The sequence below is a fragment of the Alnus glutinosa genome, chromosome 2, assembly GCF_958979055.1.
Source record: "Alnus glutinosa chromosome 2, dhAlnGlut1.1, whole genome shotgun sequence".
NCBI classification, from domain to species: domain Eukaryota; kingdom Viridiplantae; phylum Streptophyta; class Magnoliopsida; order Fagales; family Betulaceae; genus Alnus; species Alnus glutinosa.
The window spans coordinates 25,619,305-25,637,467 of record NC_084887.1 but is presented as its reverse complement, the minus strand read 5'-3'; the positions used below and the strand labels follow the sequence as shown (position 1 = coordinate 25,637,467).

Genomic DNA, 18,163 nt, shown 5'->3' with positions numbered 1-18,163 from the left:
ATGGAGCCGTTCACTGCCATCCACGCAACGTTACGCCAGCATTGACCATTGAATTATAAAAGTTGAGCTCCGTTGCCCAATAATTGAGATTTTTCTTATAAAAAAAAAAAAAAAAAAAAAAATTTGCTTTTTGTGTATTTATTTTCAAATCAACGGTGGATCGCACAAATTCAATAGATAATTTGTAAAATAGATGAACAGCGGATATTTGAGACATGAGTAATTTTATAAATTATTTTTTTATCATTCTAAAGTTAATATAATTTTTAAAATTATTATTTGTTTAAAATTTAATAATAATCTATTTAAAATCGAATTATAATTTTAAGAATTATATCAATTAAAATAATAAAAAAAAAGTCTTTATCATTGCTTTGCAAGAAATAGTATTAAAAAGAAAAATGCTATTAAGCATTCTCTTATGTCCATCTTCCAGCATTCTTTTTGTATTCTTGTTTTCAATTTTAAAAAAAAGCAAATATGAATTTGCCACATCGGATGAGAATGTTGGGAGATAGACACAAGTAAACGTTGAATAACATTCATCTTTTGAAAAATACATCATTTTAAGAAATGTTATTTTTACATTTACGTACATCAACAGTCTTACAGATTCAATAATTAATTTCAATAAAAAAAAAAAAAAAAAAAAGTAATGTTAAAAGTCACTCTTTTGTCACTCGTGTCTCTTCAAGAATGATGTAACTTTTAAAATTACCATTAACCTTGTGATTAATCACTATTGAATTTTGATCGAGTAGTGATTTTAAAAGTTATATCATTTTTAGAGAAATACAAGAATAATACAAGAATGACTTCTATAATTATTCTAATAAACATGTATGGGAGATGTACTCTAATGCTAGATTCATTTCAAAATTGATGTACCTTTTAAAATCATCATTGGATTTGTGATAAATATTTACTTAAATTTTTATTCAATAATAATTTTAAAAAGTAGATCAATTTTGGAAAGATTTAAAAAAGATATAAATTTTTCTTTTAGCATTACTTTACGTATTAAGTCTCTAATTTTTTTTAAAGTTATTTCTCTTATACTTATTAAATCTTTTTTCCTTGATTTTTAAATTTATTATTTTTTTAATGAAATATATGACACATGGCAAAGGTATGATAGGAATATAATAGAAAAAGTGACTTTTTGACACATTTTAATAGTTTAATGATTTACTTTAAGATACTTAAAAATTCGAAATGCTATTTTAAAATTGGTTTGTTCATTCTTCAGAATACTTTTTTATATTTTCTCCGAAAAAACAATTCCCCTTATCTTTGGAATAAGTATAATTTATACGGGGATTACCGAGAAAAAAAAAAAAAAGACGTGGAAGTATCTTTGACAACTCATCATAAGTAGGACAAAACTTCATTATATTACGGAAAATTAAGAGAAATGCCACGTGGACATTCAATGTATCAGTACTTTTGAAAAAGTAGGAATAAATAACAAAAAAAAAAAAACTGTTGCTTTTGAAGCCCCTCGTTACTGTGAATTTGCTCGTAAAGTTGGTATAGATTCATCAAAAGACAGAGATATGTCTTTAATAAAAAAATTATATTAATTATTAAAAAATTAATTTATAATTAATTCTTCAAGCCTTTTAAGATCTAAAATTACTAATCAAATTTTAATGATCAAATTTTGTTAATATATTATTCTCTATAAATAATATGACTAACCTATTTTATTTTTCTTGTAAGATAAAACGGTTGTAAGTAGGATTTAATTAGTTATGTACTAAAATTAACAGCACACGATAAAAACTCATAACAATGACTGACTAAAATATCAAATATCAAATAAGCAAAGAATGGTACACCAAGAAGTAAAAGATTAGAAGTGGTAAAAGAAAATAAGAGGATAAATAAATATTAAAAAATCAACAATCATTGAAACACCCCTTATTTTAGAAAAAAGTTGAGCCTTAAATGAGCTCAATGTTTTGGACTTAGAGTATGGAGACCTATTTCTTTGGGCCTATTTAGAATATGTAATGGATTGTTACTTAAAAACCTTTAAGCCCTACAAATTTTATTTTTCATATTTGTTTCAAAAATAGCATTTGGTTTAATGGTTTAGGGTTTGATGTGTCACGTGGAGAAGAGTTTTTTCTTTTCTTTTCTTTTTTCTTGAGATAATTTTGTAAGAAAACATCCGATTTTGAAAAGAGACAAAGAATTAATCTCTCGAAGACAAAATCCCTCTACTAATTGCAAATCTCCGCCTTAAAAGCCTAAACCCTCCAATAAAGCCGGCCACCTAGTTGCTCTCCTTAAATTCAAAACTTCCCCCAAAATTGGTCTTTTAGCTAAATCAACAATCAAGCATTAATTTGACCTAACTCTATTGTCTCCCTTCTAAAAGCCCCATCTACCTAGCCAACTACCCTTTTTTCCTATTACCAAAATTTTGACATTACTTGTTCGAGATGACAAAACAGATTGGTATGTCGGGTTCGTGTCGACCTGTTAAGGATAAACTCTAACACAACCCATTTAAATAACGGGTTGACACGACACCACTCATTAAACACGTTTGATTTTTTTTTTTTTTACCACATTTGAATAAGATGGTCGTTCATGCCCATGAACAGTTTGTTGGAACGTAAGCCCATAAGAGGTTGGAGACTCCGACTTGAAGTTGCTCTTGTTGAAACAGACGAAGGGATAAGGAGCTTTAAGAGCATTCTCAGCAGTTACCTAACAATTTTTCTTAAATATAGGGAATAAAACTACTTTTTACTACCATATCAAAATACACCCAATAACGGTTTCCTTTTATATTTCCCTATAACATAAAAATACTTTCTTTCTTTTTTTACTTTTTACTTTTTTCTATTATTATTATTATTTTCTTTTCTTTGCTTTTATTCTTCTTCTTTTTCTTCTTCTCCTCTCTCTCATTGTCTCCGTCACACACAAGAAGAACCCAAGATGCAGAAAACACAAGCTCCACATCCCTTCTGTTTCCCCTTTATGAACATCATGTTAAGCAAGATGCAATAAAAGCCTTCTATTTTCTTGATCCCTTCCGTTTCATTTCTTTACCAGCCATGGTCTAGAGAGAGAGAGAGAGAGAGATGAAGAGCTGATGAGAGCGGGAGAGAGGGATGTGTTGGTGGTGATAGGATTGGAGGGTATCTTCGAGAGAATATAGTCGTCCCCGCCGCTGCCCAATGCACAACGATGGTGACCCAACCATCGTGCTTCAATCTCTCTCTCTACCTGAATAGCACGCTCATTATCTCTCTCAATCTCGTTCTTTTGCTCTATTTAGTATCTTCTCTCTCGCAAACACAGTGCAAAAGAGGATAAAAGTGTGTGAAGATAGCAGCAATGTGTGTGAAGATTGATTGAAGAAGGGACGAAGTGACCAACAGAGACTTGCTTGTAGAAGAGGATAAAAGTGTATAGGAAGTTGTGATAGGAGTGCGAGTATCGTCTTTTTTTCATTTTAATATGCATCGGGTATGCTATAATTCTATCCAACTTATTGGGTAGAATTGTAGCATTCTTAGTGTTTAAGGAACATATAGGGAAGCTATTGTAAACACGTTTTTATAGTTTTTTTTTTTTTTAGATTTTCCCAATATATAGGGTAAAAAAAAAAAAACAATTTTAGGACAACTGTTGTAAATGTTCTAACGAACCAAATTGTATGTAAGAGGACAAAAAAAAAAAAAGAAAAAAAGAAAAAGAAAAAGAGGAGGAATGAATCTAGGGTTTCAAATATGGAACTAAGGAGTATGTGAGAGGAGGGGGAGCTCAGAAGCTAGATTTCGAAGGAAGAACAAAAATGAAAGACCAAGACATGCGAAAGGGATAAAAGAAGAATAGAAAACAAAAAAAAAAAAAAAAAAAAAAGTGGTAGAAGAAGAATGAACGTACGGTTGAAATGGGGTTAGACAAATCTGAGGGGCAAGAATGAATGACGTGTTTCTAGGAGTCACACTGGTTGATGCTAGAGATTTTTTGGGAGGGGGAAATGAAGGGTCTGAAGATGTGAGGACTCTTCTCTTGATCCCTACGATTTTTTCAAGGGAAAGATGGTCAGGACTACTGAGCTGGTTGTAGGATGTGGCATTACTACTTCCTACACAGAACAATATTGCAGCACACACTCATTGTGCCTTGAAGATTGGAGCATTGTTAGCTGGTGGGGTGAATGACAGATATGTGAATTCTTTAATTTACAAGGAGACTAATGCTTAATAGTTATAGAGCGAATTTATTTTCAACTACATGGGTCAAGCGAGTGGACTCGTGATTGACTTGTTTATGCCAAATCTTAAATCAATAATTTTGTGTTATGTTTGTATTGGGTTCGTGAGTCATGTCAAAACTTGCCATCCCTATTACTTGTTCTAGTGAAAACAATAGGAAAAAGTATACGTACTGCCCTCAAACTATCAAGAAATTTGCATTTTCCTCCCAAATTATCAATTGAACCATTGTCCACCTCCCAACAACCAAAGAATTGCAATGTACCCTATCTATCTTAAAAATGGCAATATATCCTTAATAAAAAAAACTCGATTATTTTATTTTTTATTTTTTTAAAAAAATGGTAATCCATGACAGCTGTCGTATGTTGCTTCTTCTTTTTTTTTTTTTCCCTTCAAATTTATTGAAGTTTTTTTGTTGTCTTTTTGAGAGAAAAAGAAAATTAAAAATTAAAAAAAATAATAATAAGAGGGGAATTTTTGTCTTTTATGGGACAAAAGGACATTACAATTTTCTGATAGTATGAGATAAGGATATTGCTTCAATTGAAAATTTGAAAAGACGTTGTAAATTGTTTTTTCGAAAACAATAAATTTTTTAATAGTTCTTGAGGGAAGATTTGTTTTCCGAATGTTATTTGTAGTTTGTCATCTTTTAATGCTCCGTTTGTTTCAGTATAAAATGATTTATGTCGTAAAATATTTTATGGAAAGTCATTTTTTAAAAAAATATTTTCCATCAAAAACATTTTTTGGTGTTTGGCGCGTACAAAAAATCACAAGTACTTTTTATATTTTCATTCAATCATATTAACTTATAAAAATTAATTTTTATTCACAACATTAAAATATTAATGTAAAATAATATATATATATATAACAACAACAACTAAAAAAATTATGTTTAATTAAGATATACACATTGACTAACAATAATCATATTTTTTAAAATTTGGGATTATTTTAAAAAATTATTTTCAAAGTGGCCGAAAGCCGGCCAAATCTGGCTAGAACGGCCAAATCCCTGCCAATTCAGGTCGGATCTCGACCGAATCTCTGCCAGATGGTCGGGATCCAACCATTCTAGCTGGATTCCGACTAGTTTGGCCAGAATTTGGCACAGTATCGTTAAAATCCAATGATAGTGGCCGGACATTGCTGGATTCCGATAGAAATTTTCAGATACCGGCATCGACGGATTCTAACCAGTGCCGGAATATGGCTTGTCGCGGAATCCGGCGATGGTCGACTACTTGAGCGTGAAGGTCGACTGCGTCGTTTAAAAGATGATCGACTACGTCTACCGTCTCGGGAAAATGATTTACTCTTTTAAAAAGCGTAAATCATTTACCGAAATTTACTAAGTATTTTTTTATCAAAGGGAAATCATTTTGCAGTTGACTTTTATTTTCACTCCCACCAAACACCGAAAGATGTCGAAATCATTTTCCAAAAACCATTTTATGCCGAAACAAATGGAGCATAAATCTCTCAATTTATTCAGTTGCTCAAGACTTGATAGAATCCCCGAGAACCTAATGAGTATGGACCATCTTGAGGAGCTTGATGCATGGGAATATGCCATAAGACAAGTAGCACCCTCTTAAAAAGAAATTAATTAGCCTTTCATCACATTTTGCAAAGAGGGAAGTTTGTAAGTTATGTGTCTGTCCACCATATATAGTTTATTAGTGTGGAGGAAACATGAGGTATAAAACTATTTTTGAATATAATTATATATTATGCATTATGTTTATATGGAAAAAAAAATTAAAATGCAAACATTATAATGTTGAGATAAATTACAAATAAATCAAAATTAGTTAAAATAAAAAAAAAAAAAAAAAAAAAATAGTCTAATTTTTTATTTATTTATTGTAGAGCAGGCTATTTGGCTATCCGCTAGCTATTAGAAGAGAAGAAACAAGAGAAGACAAACCTCGATTTGAAGCCCTCCCCACATGCCAAATCTGACAAAAGAAGATTCCACCTTTGGCATGAACAGCATCTACGATTGGTTTCCATGCTTCAACTTGCTCTTTTGTCCACATACCGGTGCATCAGCAAACCTTAACAATATCAAAGAAACCCAACAATCATTAAGATAGGGGGATTAGGATCACAGTAATTAATTAGTTGTCTAAATTATTAGCAAATTGAATTGCTAACGTGAGAGATTATAAATGAAACCATTTGTCGGGTAGGTGATTGGATAGTTCAAAATTGATTTAAGTATGTGGATCTTGTTTATGCTTTATAAATGAGATCCATGTGTTTGGATAAGTGGTCGGACAGTTCAAAATTAATTTGATCATTTAGATCCTATTTATGCTTTAAAAATGATTTCCAATACAAAAAGGACTTGCTAACTATTATGGTTAAAATTACCCATTAGTGGTATCAAAAACTCCAGCTGCTTCAGATATTAAAAGACGGCATTTGGAGGTTCTTTGAGAATAATATAAGATAGTATGCGGTTGACGAACATCACCATAAGATCTTATTCAGGTGAGCGGTGCCAAAACAACTCTGAAAATAGAAAGTAAATGATAAATTAACTTAATCAATGAAGAAATCTTTCTATACCGAAGAAAATAAAACTTTCTCATCAATCATATATATATTTTCCATAGCAAGCTTGGGAAGAATAAACAAACAATCCATTGATGAAATGATTATGACAGAAATAGGGACAGCTTCATTTTCTCAGCAATGGAGTGCTCATATATATATATATGTTTAGCACGGACGCCAAAAGTAATGTCCTATGACATTTTAACTCTTCTAGTATTAAATCAAGCTTAGGCTTAATCTATCATAAAATATTATTGTTTTAATTTTAGGAGACTCAGCTTGCATTAAAAATTTAGAGAGCTTAATAATACTTTCCCCCCAAAAAAAGAAATGGGAGTGTGGTGAGTCTGCTCTATTTAATGGTTGCGGTGCGCCAGTGGCTATCCCTCATCCTCACCGGCCCCAAATACGCCCTTTAAGTTAGGGGTACTTAATTCCACAATTTTATCTTGAAATTAGCATTTTATATATTTGTATATATAGAAGAAAGATCTTCTAAAATAAGGATAAAAATTAACACATAGGACACTCAAAACTTTTCTATAGTATGTATGTCTAAAAATTGTAATAAGTTGAAGTTGATAATTACGAGTGAAATTGAAAAGATAGTTTTAGGAGGAAAAAACATATTTTATATAAAAATAAATAAAAATTTGGAAGGTGCAAACCTATGGCATAGATTGAAGTGTTAGAAATAATCAACATATTATTTAACCTAGCACGCACAGCGAAAAAAAAAAAAAAATAAATAAAAAAAGGTTTAGGCTTACCTCCGACCATTGTTGCTCAAGCGCTTCTTAAGAATTTATGCAGAATAAATTATGAGGTGTCTTCTAACCTATGCCTTTTGCTTTATGGTTGTACTGATGGTGTACACAGGCACTCTATTTATATGCTAGATTAGGGACCCTCAAAATGGTAAATACCATATTGTTCCCCCCGTCAAGGAAACAATATTATTAATTGATTTTTGAAATCAATTAAACGATTTCATTACGGTAATCTAAATTAATAGAAATTATCATAACCATAATACCGTATATTATATTTATTTATTAAAAATATAATAAACGCCGTAATATGTGTGATATAAAGGCCACGTAAAGAAATAATATCTAAGATGAAGTTCCACAATTTGTAAGGAGTAAGAAGAGGAATGTTGGGAGCTTCACCCTTTTTTTTTTCCGAACAAAATAGCATGTGCTTTTATAAAGTCTGCAAAGTACATCATGAGAAAGAGGGACATGACCTCCTAAACTCTAAGTCAAAAAGATCTGACTTAAAAAATAGTTACCTGAGCAGAAACATCAAACCTTACTAGAATTATATTTTAGACTCTCTTACATTAACGCTTACACTCAAATAAAAAAGGGCCGATCTAGTATCATTACAGTGGCGAAGCCAGAATATCGAGTTAAGGGGGGCAAGATTGAAAGGGTTTTTTTTTTAAAAAAAAAATATATATATATATATATATATTACAAATATTAAAAAATATAAGTAACAAAATTCACATATATATAAAAAAAAACTATTAATATATATTATCATAATTATTACCTTTTCAAAAATTTGTTAAATTTACCGTACCCCAACAGAGTTATGGTTTGGTAACTTTATGATTCAAAGTTTCAAACCTTAAGACAAAAAACGCATAAGACATAATAAAATAAAAAACGCATAAGACAAAAAAGATAAGTAAAAAGTCAATGAAAGCTCACGAATTTTTTTTTTTTTTTTTGAACTTTCTAAACTTCTTTTTAAACATTTTCTGTCTCCGTGAGCACTGAGCGGACCCACATTACTCATGTTTCCAATGGTGCGTGTCCTTTTTTGTCTCCACAAGTCAGTACTCTTAATGAAACGGTGCGTTTATGAACAACCAAAACACTAGACTGACTAGAGCTCAAACGCAGCGTTTGGATCGTCTTCTTCATGTGTCTTATTTCTTAACCTTAAACAGTAAAAGTTTGCAAATTGAAAAAGTGAAACACTGAAACGTCCTCTGCTGCTTGCTCCTTGCCCCCTCTGATAATGTCTATGCCCCTTACGGTTGGTTTAGGGTGGACAACCAAGGTATCTAATAAAATTTTACTAGGCATAAAAAAATTTTTTGTGGGTTGAGAGGGGGCTCTTGCCCCCCGCTCCACCCCTGAGTATCAAGCCAACAAAAATTTCAATAAAATTTGAGCAATATACAGGTAGATTATACAGAAGAAAACAAGGAAATGTTGAGAGCTTCACCCATTTTTAATGATTCTTTTCTCTACGTACGTTTCCTTCCGCTACGTGTTTTGTGTGCTTGGAGAGGTGGAGTAGTGATAGGCAGGGACAAAACAACCGCCCTTACTCGGCACTTTCCATCTAAATAGAAATTTTTTAATCAAAACCAGTTTTCACATCAGAAACTGTTTTTAATTAAAAAAATTATTTTTTATTATAAAAATTTGCTTGGAGACGTTTTACCGTTCCACATATATCATTTCTTGAGTTAAAAACATGCAACACCCGAATTGGGTATTTTATACCTAATTGTAGCTGACGTCTGTTATGACGCCTCAACAAAGAAAAAAAAACAAAAAAACATGTCTGCCATGGCGGTATCAATTATCATTTGCTGTAGGTGATGTCTGTTACGACTAACGACGCCTTAACAAAGAAAACAAAACAAAAAAACATGTATGTGATGTCTGTTATGATGCCCAACAAAAAATAAAGTAAAAAATTTGTCCCACCTTCGTAGGTGGCTTAAATTATAAAATTACTATTTGTAATATCAAAATTAATTAAGAAATTCTTATGAAAATTCGTTAAAAAATTTGACTGATTCCGTTAGGTTTCATATTAGCGCCAATAAAATAGCAACACTTGTCCATCTTAATAAAATAATATTAAATAAATTTATAAAATTTTAATAAAAAAATTAAAAAGAGAAAAATGGTAACTGCTGATTGGGCAGCCTCCTCCAGCCAATGGAAGTGGCCGCATTTATGGGTGATGTGCGCGACGGTGCAACCACCTCCAGGGGTCAGGAGTAGTCGCGCAACCATCCCTAGTGGTTGAGGGTGGTGCATGGCCACCTCCAGAGGTTGGGAATAGTCCATAGGCCACCTTCAAAGAGATCTAGAAGTGGCCGCATGCCACCCCTAAATCTCTTTGGGGTGGCCGCGCGCCACCACCGGCCCTTGAGGTATCAAAGCACGTAGGAGTGGCTTGCGGCCACCCCTCACCACTTTTCTCTTTTTAATTTTTTTTTTAAAAAAAATATTAACAATTTTTTAAGTTTCAAATTATATATATATATATATATATATATATATATCAACATGTTTCACCATCTTACTGATTCTGATGTGGCGAGTAACAGAATTTATCAAAAAAATTAACAGAATTTGACTCGATAAAACAATTTATAAATTAGGCTAACCATAGGGATCTTTGAATTAATTTTAATACCACATAGAGTGATTTATAATTTAGGCCAACTACAAAGACAAATAATGTAACTTTTTTTTTTTTTTGGTATGCAATGACGTTTGGAGTCCAATAGTCGATAGACCATTCTCCGCATAATAACCGCCCTTATTGACCATTGACCTCTTTTTTAGAAACTTTAAAATAATATTCAATTTTATTGTATTTAACCGGAGAAAATTCGCATACTAAAGGAAATGTCAAACAAACAAAAAAAAATTATTAAAAATTGTCCACATTCCTTTGCCCATATATTTTTATTAATAAGGTGAGAAACCTCTTCCCATGCACGCTAAGTGATTATTTTCTCATTTTTCTTAAGAATCTAAAACTAAAAATATTATTTTAAAACATCAAAGATAATTTCGAATAGAACATGGGGAGATTAAAATGTGTTAGCGATGATGTCAAGGTGAATAACAAAGAATATGAGCAACTAATTATGTTTTATTATATGATCACTTCTCTAGGACCTAATCAACTCAATAAAATGTGGATTTAAATGTTTGAAAATCAAATTAAATAAGAGGGACAGTCTTATGGGCTTTCAACTTGACTAAGTATAAGAATTTATAAAACTACTATAAATATGACCATGTGATTCAAGTTCGATCTCATAGATGCAAGGGTGACTCTAGGTCATGAACTTTTTAATTTTTTTTATGCTATTATTTGGTTTTTTTTTTTTCAGATATTTTTGTAGTTATGCAAGAAAAGTTAGACTATGTGATAATTTTATTATGATTATTTCTTTAATGCTACTTCTTAGGTTTGATTGTGACCATTAATTTGTAAAATTTGTATACAAAAGTGGGGAATCATTTTAATCCACAAAAGACGCAAATGAACCTAAATTCTATATATAAAAGTGAAGAACTATTTTATTTCACAAAAAACAGAAATGAACAAGTTTTATTTAGTTATAGATGAAAAATAATGAAAATAAATAAAATAACAGACATTATATATATTGAAAATTGAAAGAAAAACTATATAGAAAAACCACATTTTATATATAGTTTTTCTCTCCTGTCACTCCTAAGAACTTGAAAAGAGAAAAACATACAGGTATGTTGGAAATAATAAATAATTCACATAAAATGCCTAGGAATAAACCAAGCATGGATATTTAGGAAAATCTTATTGGATTCATAATCATTCCTAAACGTGGGAATAGTCACATTCCTTGAAATCCAAATTCCCAAGCATTATATTTATATTATTGAGAATGTAGATGTCAGACGAATGTTAGGAATGTAGATGCCAAGAGACTGTTTGATTCTGCGAACCAAATGCCATGTAAAAGATTTAGCTAAATTTTTTTTTAGCTATTTTCTACTAATTGAGCTTGTTTGCTTATTAACCATCTTCAATCCAAACTTGTTCTCCAATTTCAGAACACAGCTTTCATCGCAAGTTTGCATCCTCTAACAATATTAATTTGCTACCCTTGTAAATTATTCAGAATAACTCTAACATCTTCAATCCAATTTTTTCTTTCGTCTTAAATGCATGCACAACTTGAAGAGCATTAGAATTTCTCGTGCTCAAGAATCATTGCTTGTAATAGCCAAATGGCATTTCAATTCAAATTATAAGTAGTCAGGCACACAAGTAGATCAGCACCAACAAATGTGCAACTCTTGCGCTGAGGAATTATTAGGAACTCTTGTTGCACTTGGGACAGTACAACATAATACCACTAAAAGAAAAACATTGGATTCAAAAAATTTTGGACAATTTAAATTCCCCTAGGATTCTTCGCAAACCTAAGCAGTGTCTTCAAGAAATGGATAATCGGTGTAACCAACAACAGGATCAGAGGTGTAGAATGTCTCTCTGTTGTACTTGTTGAGAGGAGCATTGAGCTTGAACCTCTTAGGCAAATCTGGATTGGCCAAAAACAGACGACCATAAACAACAAGATCTGCACGGTTTTCAGCAATGGCATTGTTCCCATCTTCTTTATCATAACCCCCAGCAACAAGAAAAGTACCCCTAAAAGCCTTCCTCATTGGCACAAGACTGTCCGGGCATTGATGTATTTCTCCAACGGCCTTCATTCTTGGCTCAACCATGTGGCAATAGAGAATCCCATATTTGTTTAAGGACTCTGCCATGTAAAGCCCCAATGCTTTTGGATTGGAGTCTACAGATTCCGCATAGTCTGCAAAAGGAGATAGCCTTATTCCAACTTTGTCTGCTCCTATCTCATTGGCAACAGCTTCGACTACTTCCAGAGCAAATCGACAACGATTTTCAAGGGATCCACCATATTGGTCTGTTCGATCATTCACTTCATCTTTCATAAACTGGTCAATTAGGTAACCATGAGCCCCATGGATCTCAATTCCATCAAAACCTATGTAGAAGACAAAGTATAATGTCCAAGATCATGCTTGACATTAAAAAACCAGAAACTAGAAAATGGTGTAATAAACTCATTTCAATGATGTAGGCAGAGGATCATGATTTGTTGGTTAATTCTATGTTTCTCCAAAATGCAACTGCTTTTGGACCAAATGCCATTTCTTTCCAACATAAACAAGGGATAGAGGGTGTTGGGTTTAATCCAGTAAGAATGTGTTGAGCAAGTATCTACCAAAGAAATTCTCGTAACCAAGGTGAATTTATCTAGAAAGAGACTCTGTACCTCTTATTTTCCTCATATTATATAAACAAATAAAACTCATATGTTTTCTGTTGCAATGGCTCCCAAAATTGATTAACACATTTCTGTTTTGAACCCCTACCATTATGGTGCATTTGCAAACCTATGAAATTTGACTTGCTGAAGCTCTCACGTGAGTTTTTTGTTTTCCACCGTACAAATGATAAATCAAGGGTGGCTAATAAGGTAAAAACTATCATCACAGTGTATCTCCCCCCACCCCCTGGCCCCTTTTTTTGATGACATAAACTTCAATAACCCTAAATTTAATTTTGAATGTTTCAAATGCTTTAGAAAACACAATGAAGTCATTTGATTTCTGTGGGAGATCAAAACAAGCCCTTGTACACTTATTGTAGGCATGACTTGCCTATATTCATGTAACAGCAGATTATGGACCTCAGACAACACAGGAAAATATCTTTAAACACTAAGATGTGTTTGGAATTTCCCTCAAGAGTCTTTTCTCCTGACATTGTTAAAGTAATGCATTGTTGATACAGAGGCCAACATAGTATCTGCTTTTCGTTTTCCATAAAGAAAGTAATTAATTTTAAATTGTTTCTGTTTTCCCAAAAGAAGAGTTTACTTATATAGAAGCCACTATAGATTAATCTTTTACCCCTATAACAATAGAAGGCAGTGTGATTTGTGAAACTCATTCAAAACGGTATCTGTTTTTTATTTCTAACGTCACCCCCCCCCCCCCCCCCCCCCCCCCCCCCCAACTCTCTAGTAGATTTGACTGATCAAATATGATTTATCTTGCCTAAACCCAAGAGCAATTTTGACTTCTCACAAAATTCATATTTATTTTAAGAAATGAAAACTTACCAGCTTCAATAGCATTCCTTGCGGCAAGTCTAAAATCATTGACAATTTGAGGGATTTCATCTGTCCTTAGCCGCCTTGGAGTAGTGAACTGTGTAACATCAATTCCATTAGCTTGAGGGGTTAAAAGCTTGTCAGTAGAAGAAATTGGAGCTTGCCCATTTGGCTGAAAACCTGTAGACAACAATATGAAAGAAAAGGAAATATCCAAATTAAAATTAGTTCGAATTTTTTGTTGTAGAGTGTACATCGCATTCATCTGGAAAGAAATCATAAACCACCCCTTAAAGAAATTAGAAAAAAGAAAAAAAAAAAAAAGAATAAAAGTACAAGATCTTAGAGGTGGCTAACACACCAAAAAGTGGTGGTTGGCTGCGGCCGGGCAACTGGTTACCACTAACGTTAGGACTAGAAAGGATGATTTGACTTAGCTGAGATAGAGCAAGTGGTGGCTGCCTATAAGAAATAATTGCTATAAAAGTGTTTAAAGATCAACTTTACAAAAGAACGCCTCACTTAAAAGAACGATGCTTTTGAAAAATTGACATTCTATACAAACCTGGCCTTTTCTACTAAAATGATTAAACCACACGCTAAATGATATAAAACTGCTTTTTCACTGAAATGACGACATCATTAGCGATATGTTGGACCAACTACAGTGATTCAATTTTGTTAAAGCAAGTGGTGTCACCTAATTGATATATCTTAAATATTTAAGGACTAAATAAAATTAACATATGAGCCTTGGGTTAGAACATGTCCCTCCCGATGAGGCAATGATACCCCTAGTAATAACAAATCCATTCAAACTACAAATGACAATGCAAAACAATAACAGCAACGGTAGATTGATATTTTTCTTTTCTTTTCAAAAAAGGTATTATTGCTTCAAAAATCCACTGGAGTCCTTTTACTCTCTCACTGCTCACCACTTTTGCTAATTTCAAATGCAAAGGTTACTGTTACTTTAGAATTTAATTTTTCGCTTTTTATCCTCATTTTGAAGTTTGTGTCCCATATGAATAGTTTAAAATAAAAGGGAAAATTACAAGAAATACAAAAGTTCAAATTGTCAAGCCAACTAGTGCTCCTCCTCGAAAAATATGTTCCATTTCAAATATGACACTCATTACGAACTGAGGAGGTAGGACTCTACAAGGATATTTCAGCTGTCAATCAAAACTTCCATTTAATATGAATCTCAACTAACATGTTCACATGCAATGCTTCCTTCTGGATCAACCTTAGCAATTAATAGTTTGGAGCCACAATTTGTATCCCAAAGCCACAATTAATACTAAGTTTTTGTCATTTAAAGCATCTTAGAAGACATTCAACTCTCTCCATTTATAACAAAAATTCAGGCGCCAATCAATTCAACGTTAGAAGAGAAGAAATAAAGGAGGAAATAGTCAAAGACAAACCTTGATTTGAAACCCTCCCCACATGCCAAATCTGACAAAAGAAGATTCCACCTTTGGCATGAACAGCATCTACGATGGGTTTCCATGCTTCAACTTGCTCTTTTGTCCATATACCAGGTGTGTCAGGATACCTTTACAATATCCAAGAAAACTAAGAAGTCATAAAAGTTTCAAGGCAAGAAAGTGAACCCTCAAAATGGAGATTTTCCCTGAAGTGTGGAACATAGAAAGAACTTGCCAAACTACTATAGTTAAAATTACCCTTGGGCAGTGTCAGAAACTCCTGTCGCTTCAGCTATTAGAAGACCGCCTTCGGAAGTTCTTTGAGAATAATATAAGATGGCATGAGGCTGAGGAACATTGCCATAAGATCTCTGTCTGGTCAATGGTGCCAAAACTACTCTGAAAATAGAAAGCTAATGATAAATTAACTAAATCAAGCAAGAAATCTTTCTCTACTGAAGAAAATAAAATTATCTGCATCACATATATATATATTTCCCGTAGCAAGCTTGAGAAGAGTAAACAAACAATTCATTTACGAAATGATTAGGGCAGAAATAAGGCCAGCTTCACAATTTCAGCCGTGGAACACTCAATTATAAAAATTTGATGAGGTTTGACAAATTGAAGAAGACAAAAAATCAGCATCACCTAATAGAATTGGGAACAAAAGTTTGTGTTATATAATGCTTTTTCCTTGTGAGTGACTCAGTAACTAACTATCAGAGACAGAGAAAGTAATTGATATGATCTACAATAACTTTTTCTTTGAGTTCGCACATGATTAAAGGATAGCCAGAACTGTAAAACAGATAGATTTCAAAAAAATGCAGCATCGGAATGGGGGAGAGGAAGCCAAAGATCCTCTAGGCCCTCTTTCTAATTAAGTACTGATTTACTCGTAAAAAGAAATAAACTAAAAAGAAAGAGACTTTTCACAAGCACCTTTCTTCTCACACTATGAAACATTGAAATTAGACTGGAAACACATTGATCTTCATGTTATAACAAACCACAGAGGCAAACACCAATCAAAAGAGCTCATACACTAGACTAGATACAGTCATTATACCAACTGGGATATTTCAAAAACACCTCTTTCTTGCAAAACCAGAGTGAAAAAAATAATACCCATAACATGATTGCAACCAAAAAACGAACAAAACCCATGACATATAATCATAAGTCAGATCATAGCAAAAAGGGAAAACAGAAAAAAGAAGACTTTGCAAGGTGCACACCTATGGGATAGATTGAACTTCCCCAATTTGTAAGGAGTAAGAAGAGGAATTGTGGGAACTTCAGCTGCCATTTCTAAAATGATATATTCCTTTTCCTGTTCTTCTACTTGTGTGCTTGTACTTTGCTTCCAAAATAAGTGGAAATGAAAAGTGCGCCATACCCAACTGGGTATTTATACAAGAACAAAAGGATTTGTAAATAAGCAAACAAAAAAAAAAAAAACAAAAAGCTTAGAAAAAAGCAAGGGGGGTGAATCCAATTGGACTACACGTCCTTCTTCAATTGCTTTTCGTTTACTCTTTTACTCTCGGTGATGTCTGCCATGACGTTTGGAGGTGGGTAGCTGCGGCTGGAGCCGTTCACCGCCATCCATTCAAACGTTTATAACGCCAGCATTGACCATTGACCTATAAAAGTTGGGCTCCGTTGATCAATAACTGAGATTTTATTTTTATTTTTTTAAAATTAAAAAAAAAAAAGATTTTCTTTTTTCTTTTCGTTTTTTTCAAACGAACGGTGGATTGCACAAACTCAATAAATAATTTGTAAAAGAGATGAACGTCAGATATTTGAGTAATGAGTGACGCTAAAAGTCATCTTTTTATTTTTTTTTTAAATATAATTTTTAAAATTATTATTAGATTTAAATTTAATAGTAATTTATCTAAAATCAAATGATAATTTTAATAACTACATCAATTAAAATGATAAAAAAAATATATAATAAAAATATAGTCTATAGCATTATCCTACCAGAGATGATCCTGATAAAAAGACAAATGCTATTAAGCATTCTCTTAAGTCCATCTTCCAGCATTCTCTTTGTTTTCGGTTTTTAAAAAAGCGAATATGCATTTGCCATGTTGTATGAGAATATTGGGAGATGGACACAAGAGAACGTTGAAAAACATTTCTCTTTTGAAAAATACATCATTTTAATAAATGTTATTTTTACATCTCCGTACATCAAGGCCTTATAGATCCAATAATTGATTTCAATAAAAAGAGTAATGCTAAAAGTTATTCTTTTGTCCCTCTAGAAATGTTATAGCTTTTAAAATTAGCATTGAGCTTGTAATGAGTAATGCTAGAAGTCCAGGGGCGAACCTACATGGGGGCCAAGGGGGCCTTGGCCCCCTCAAGCCCCAAAATTTTTCCCCAAATTTTTTTTTTAAAAAAAATAAATAAATAAATTTTACCCTAAATTTTTTTATTTTTTTATATTTTTTTAGTTTTGCCCCCCCATTTTTTTTTTTCCAATTTGGCCCCCCTATATTCAGAAGGCTGGGTCCATCACTGTAGAAGTCTCTCTTGTGTCCCTTCAAAGATGAGGTGGTTTTTAAAATTATCATTGAGCTTGTGATTGATCACCATTGAATTTTGATCAAATAGTGATTTTAAAAGCCACCTCATTTTTTAAGGGACACAAGAGTGACACATGAGGGACTTCTAGAATTACTCACTTGTGATTAATCACTATTGAATTTTGATCAAGTAGTGGTTTTTAAAAGTCATACTATTCTTAGAGGGACACAAGAATGGCATGAAAGTGACTTATATAATTACTCAAATATAGATGTATAGGAGATGCACTCCAATGCTGAGTAATTCTAGATGTCATACCTATGTCCCTCTAAAAATGAGGTGGCTTTTAAAATCACTATTGAACTTATGATTAATCAAAATTGAATTTTGAT

The 18,163-nt window shown here is 32.5% G+C and overlaps 1 protein-coding gene across 1 annotated transcript; it reads right to left on the bottom strand.

The window, feature by feature from the left end:
* Positions 1–11,829: 11,829 nt before the first annotated feature.
* LOC133861983 (12-oxophytodienoate reductase 2-like) lies at positions 11,830–16,701 on the bottom strand. Its single transcript, XM_062297815.1, has 5 exons — positions 16,466–16,701; positions 15,483–15,623; positions 15,222–15,352; positions 13,798–13,968; positions 11,830–12,654 (listed from the first exon to the last, which is right to left on the bottom strand). Exons 1-5 carry the CDS (start codon positions 16,534–16,536, stop codon positions 12,062–12,064), a joined length of 1,107 nt encoding a protein of 368 aa, XP_062153799.1. The 5' UTR covers positions 16,537–16,701; the 3' UTR covers positions 11,830–12,061.
* Between the last annotated feature and the right edge of the window lie 1,462 nt (positions 16,702–18,163).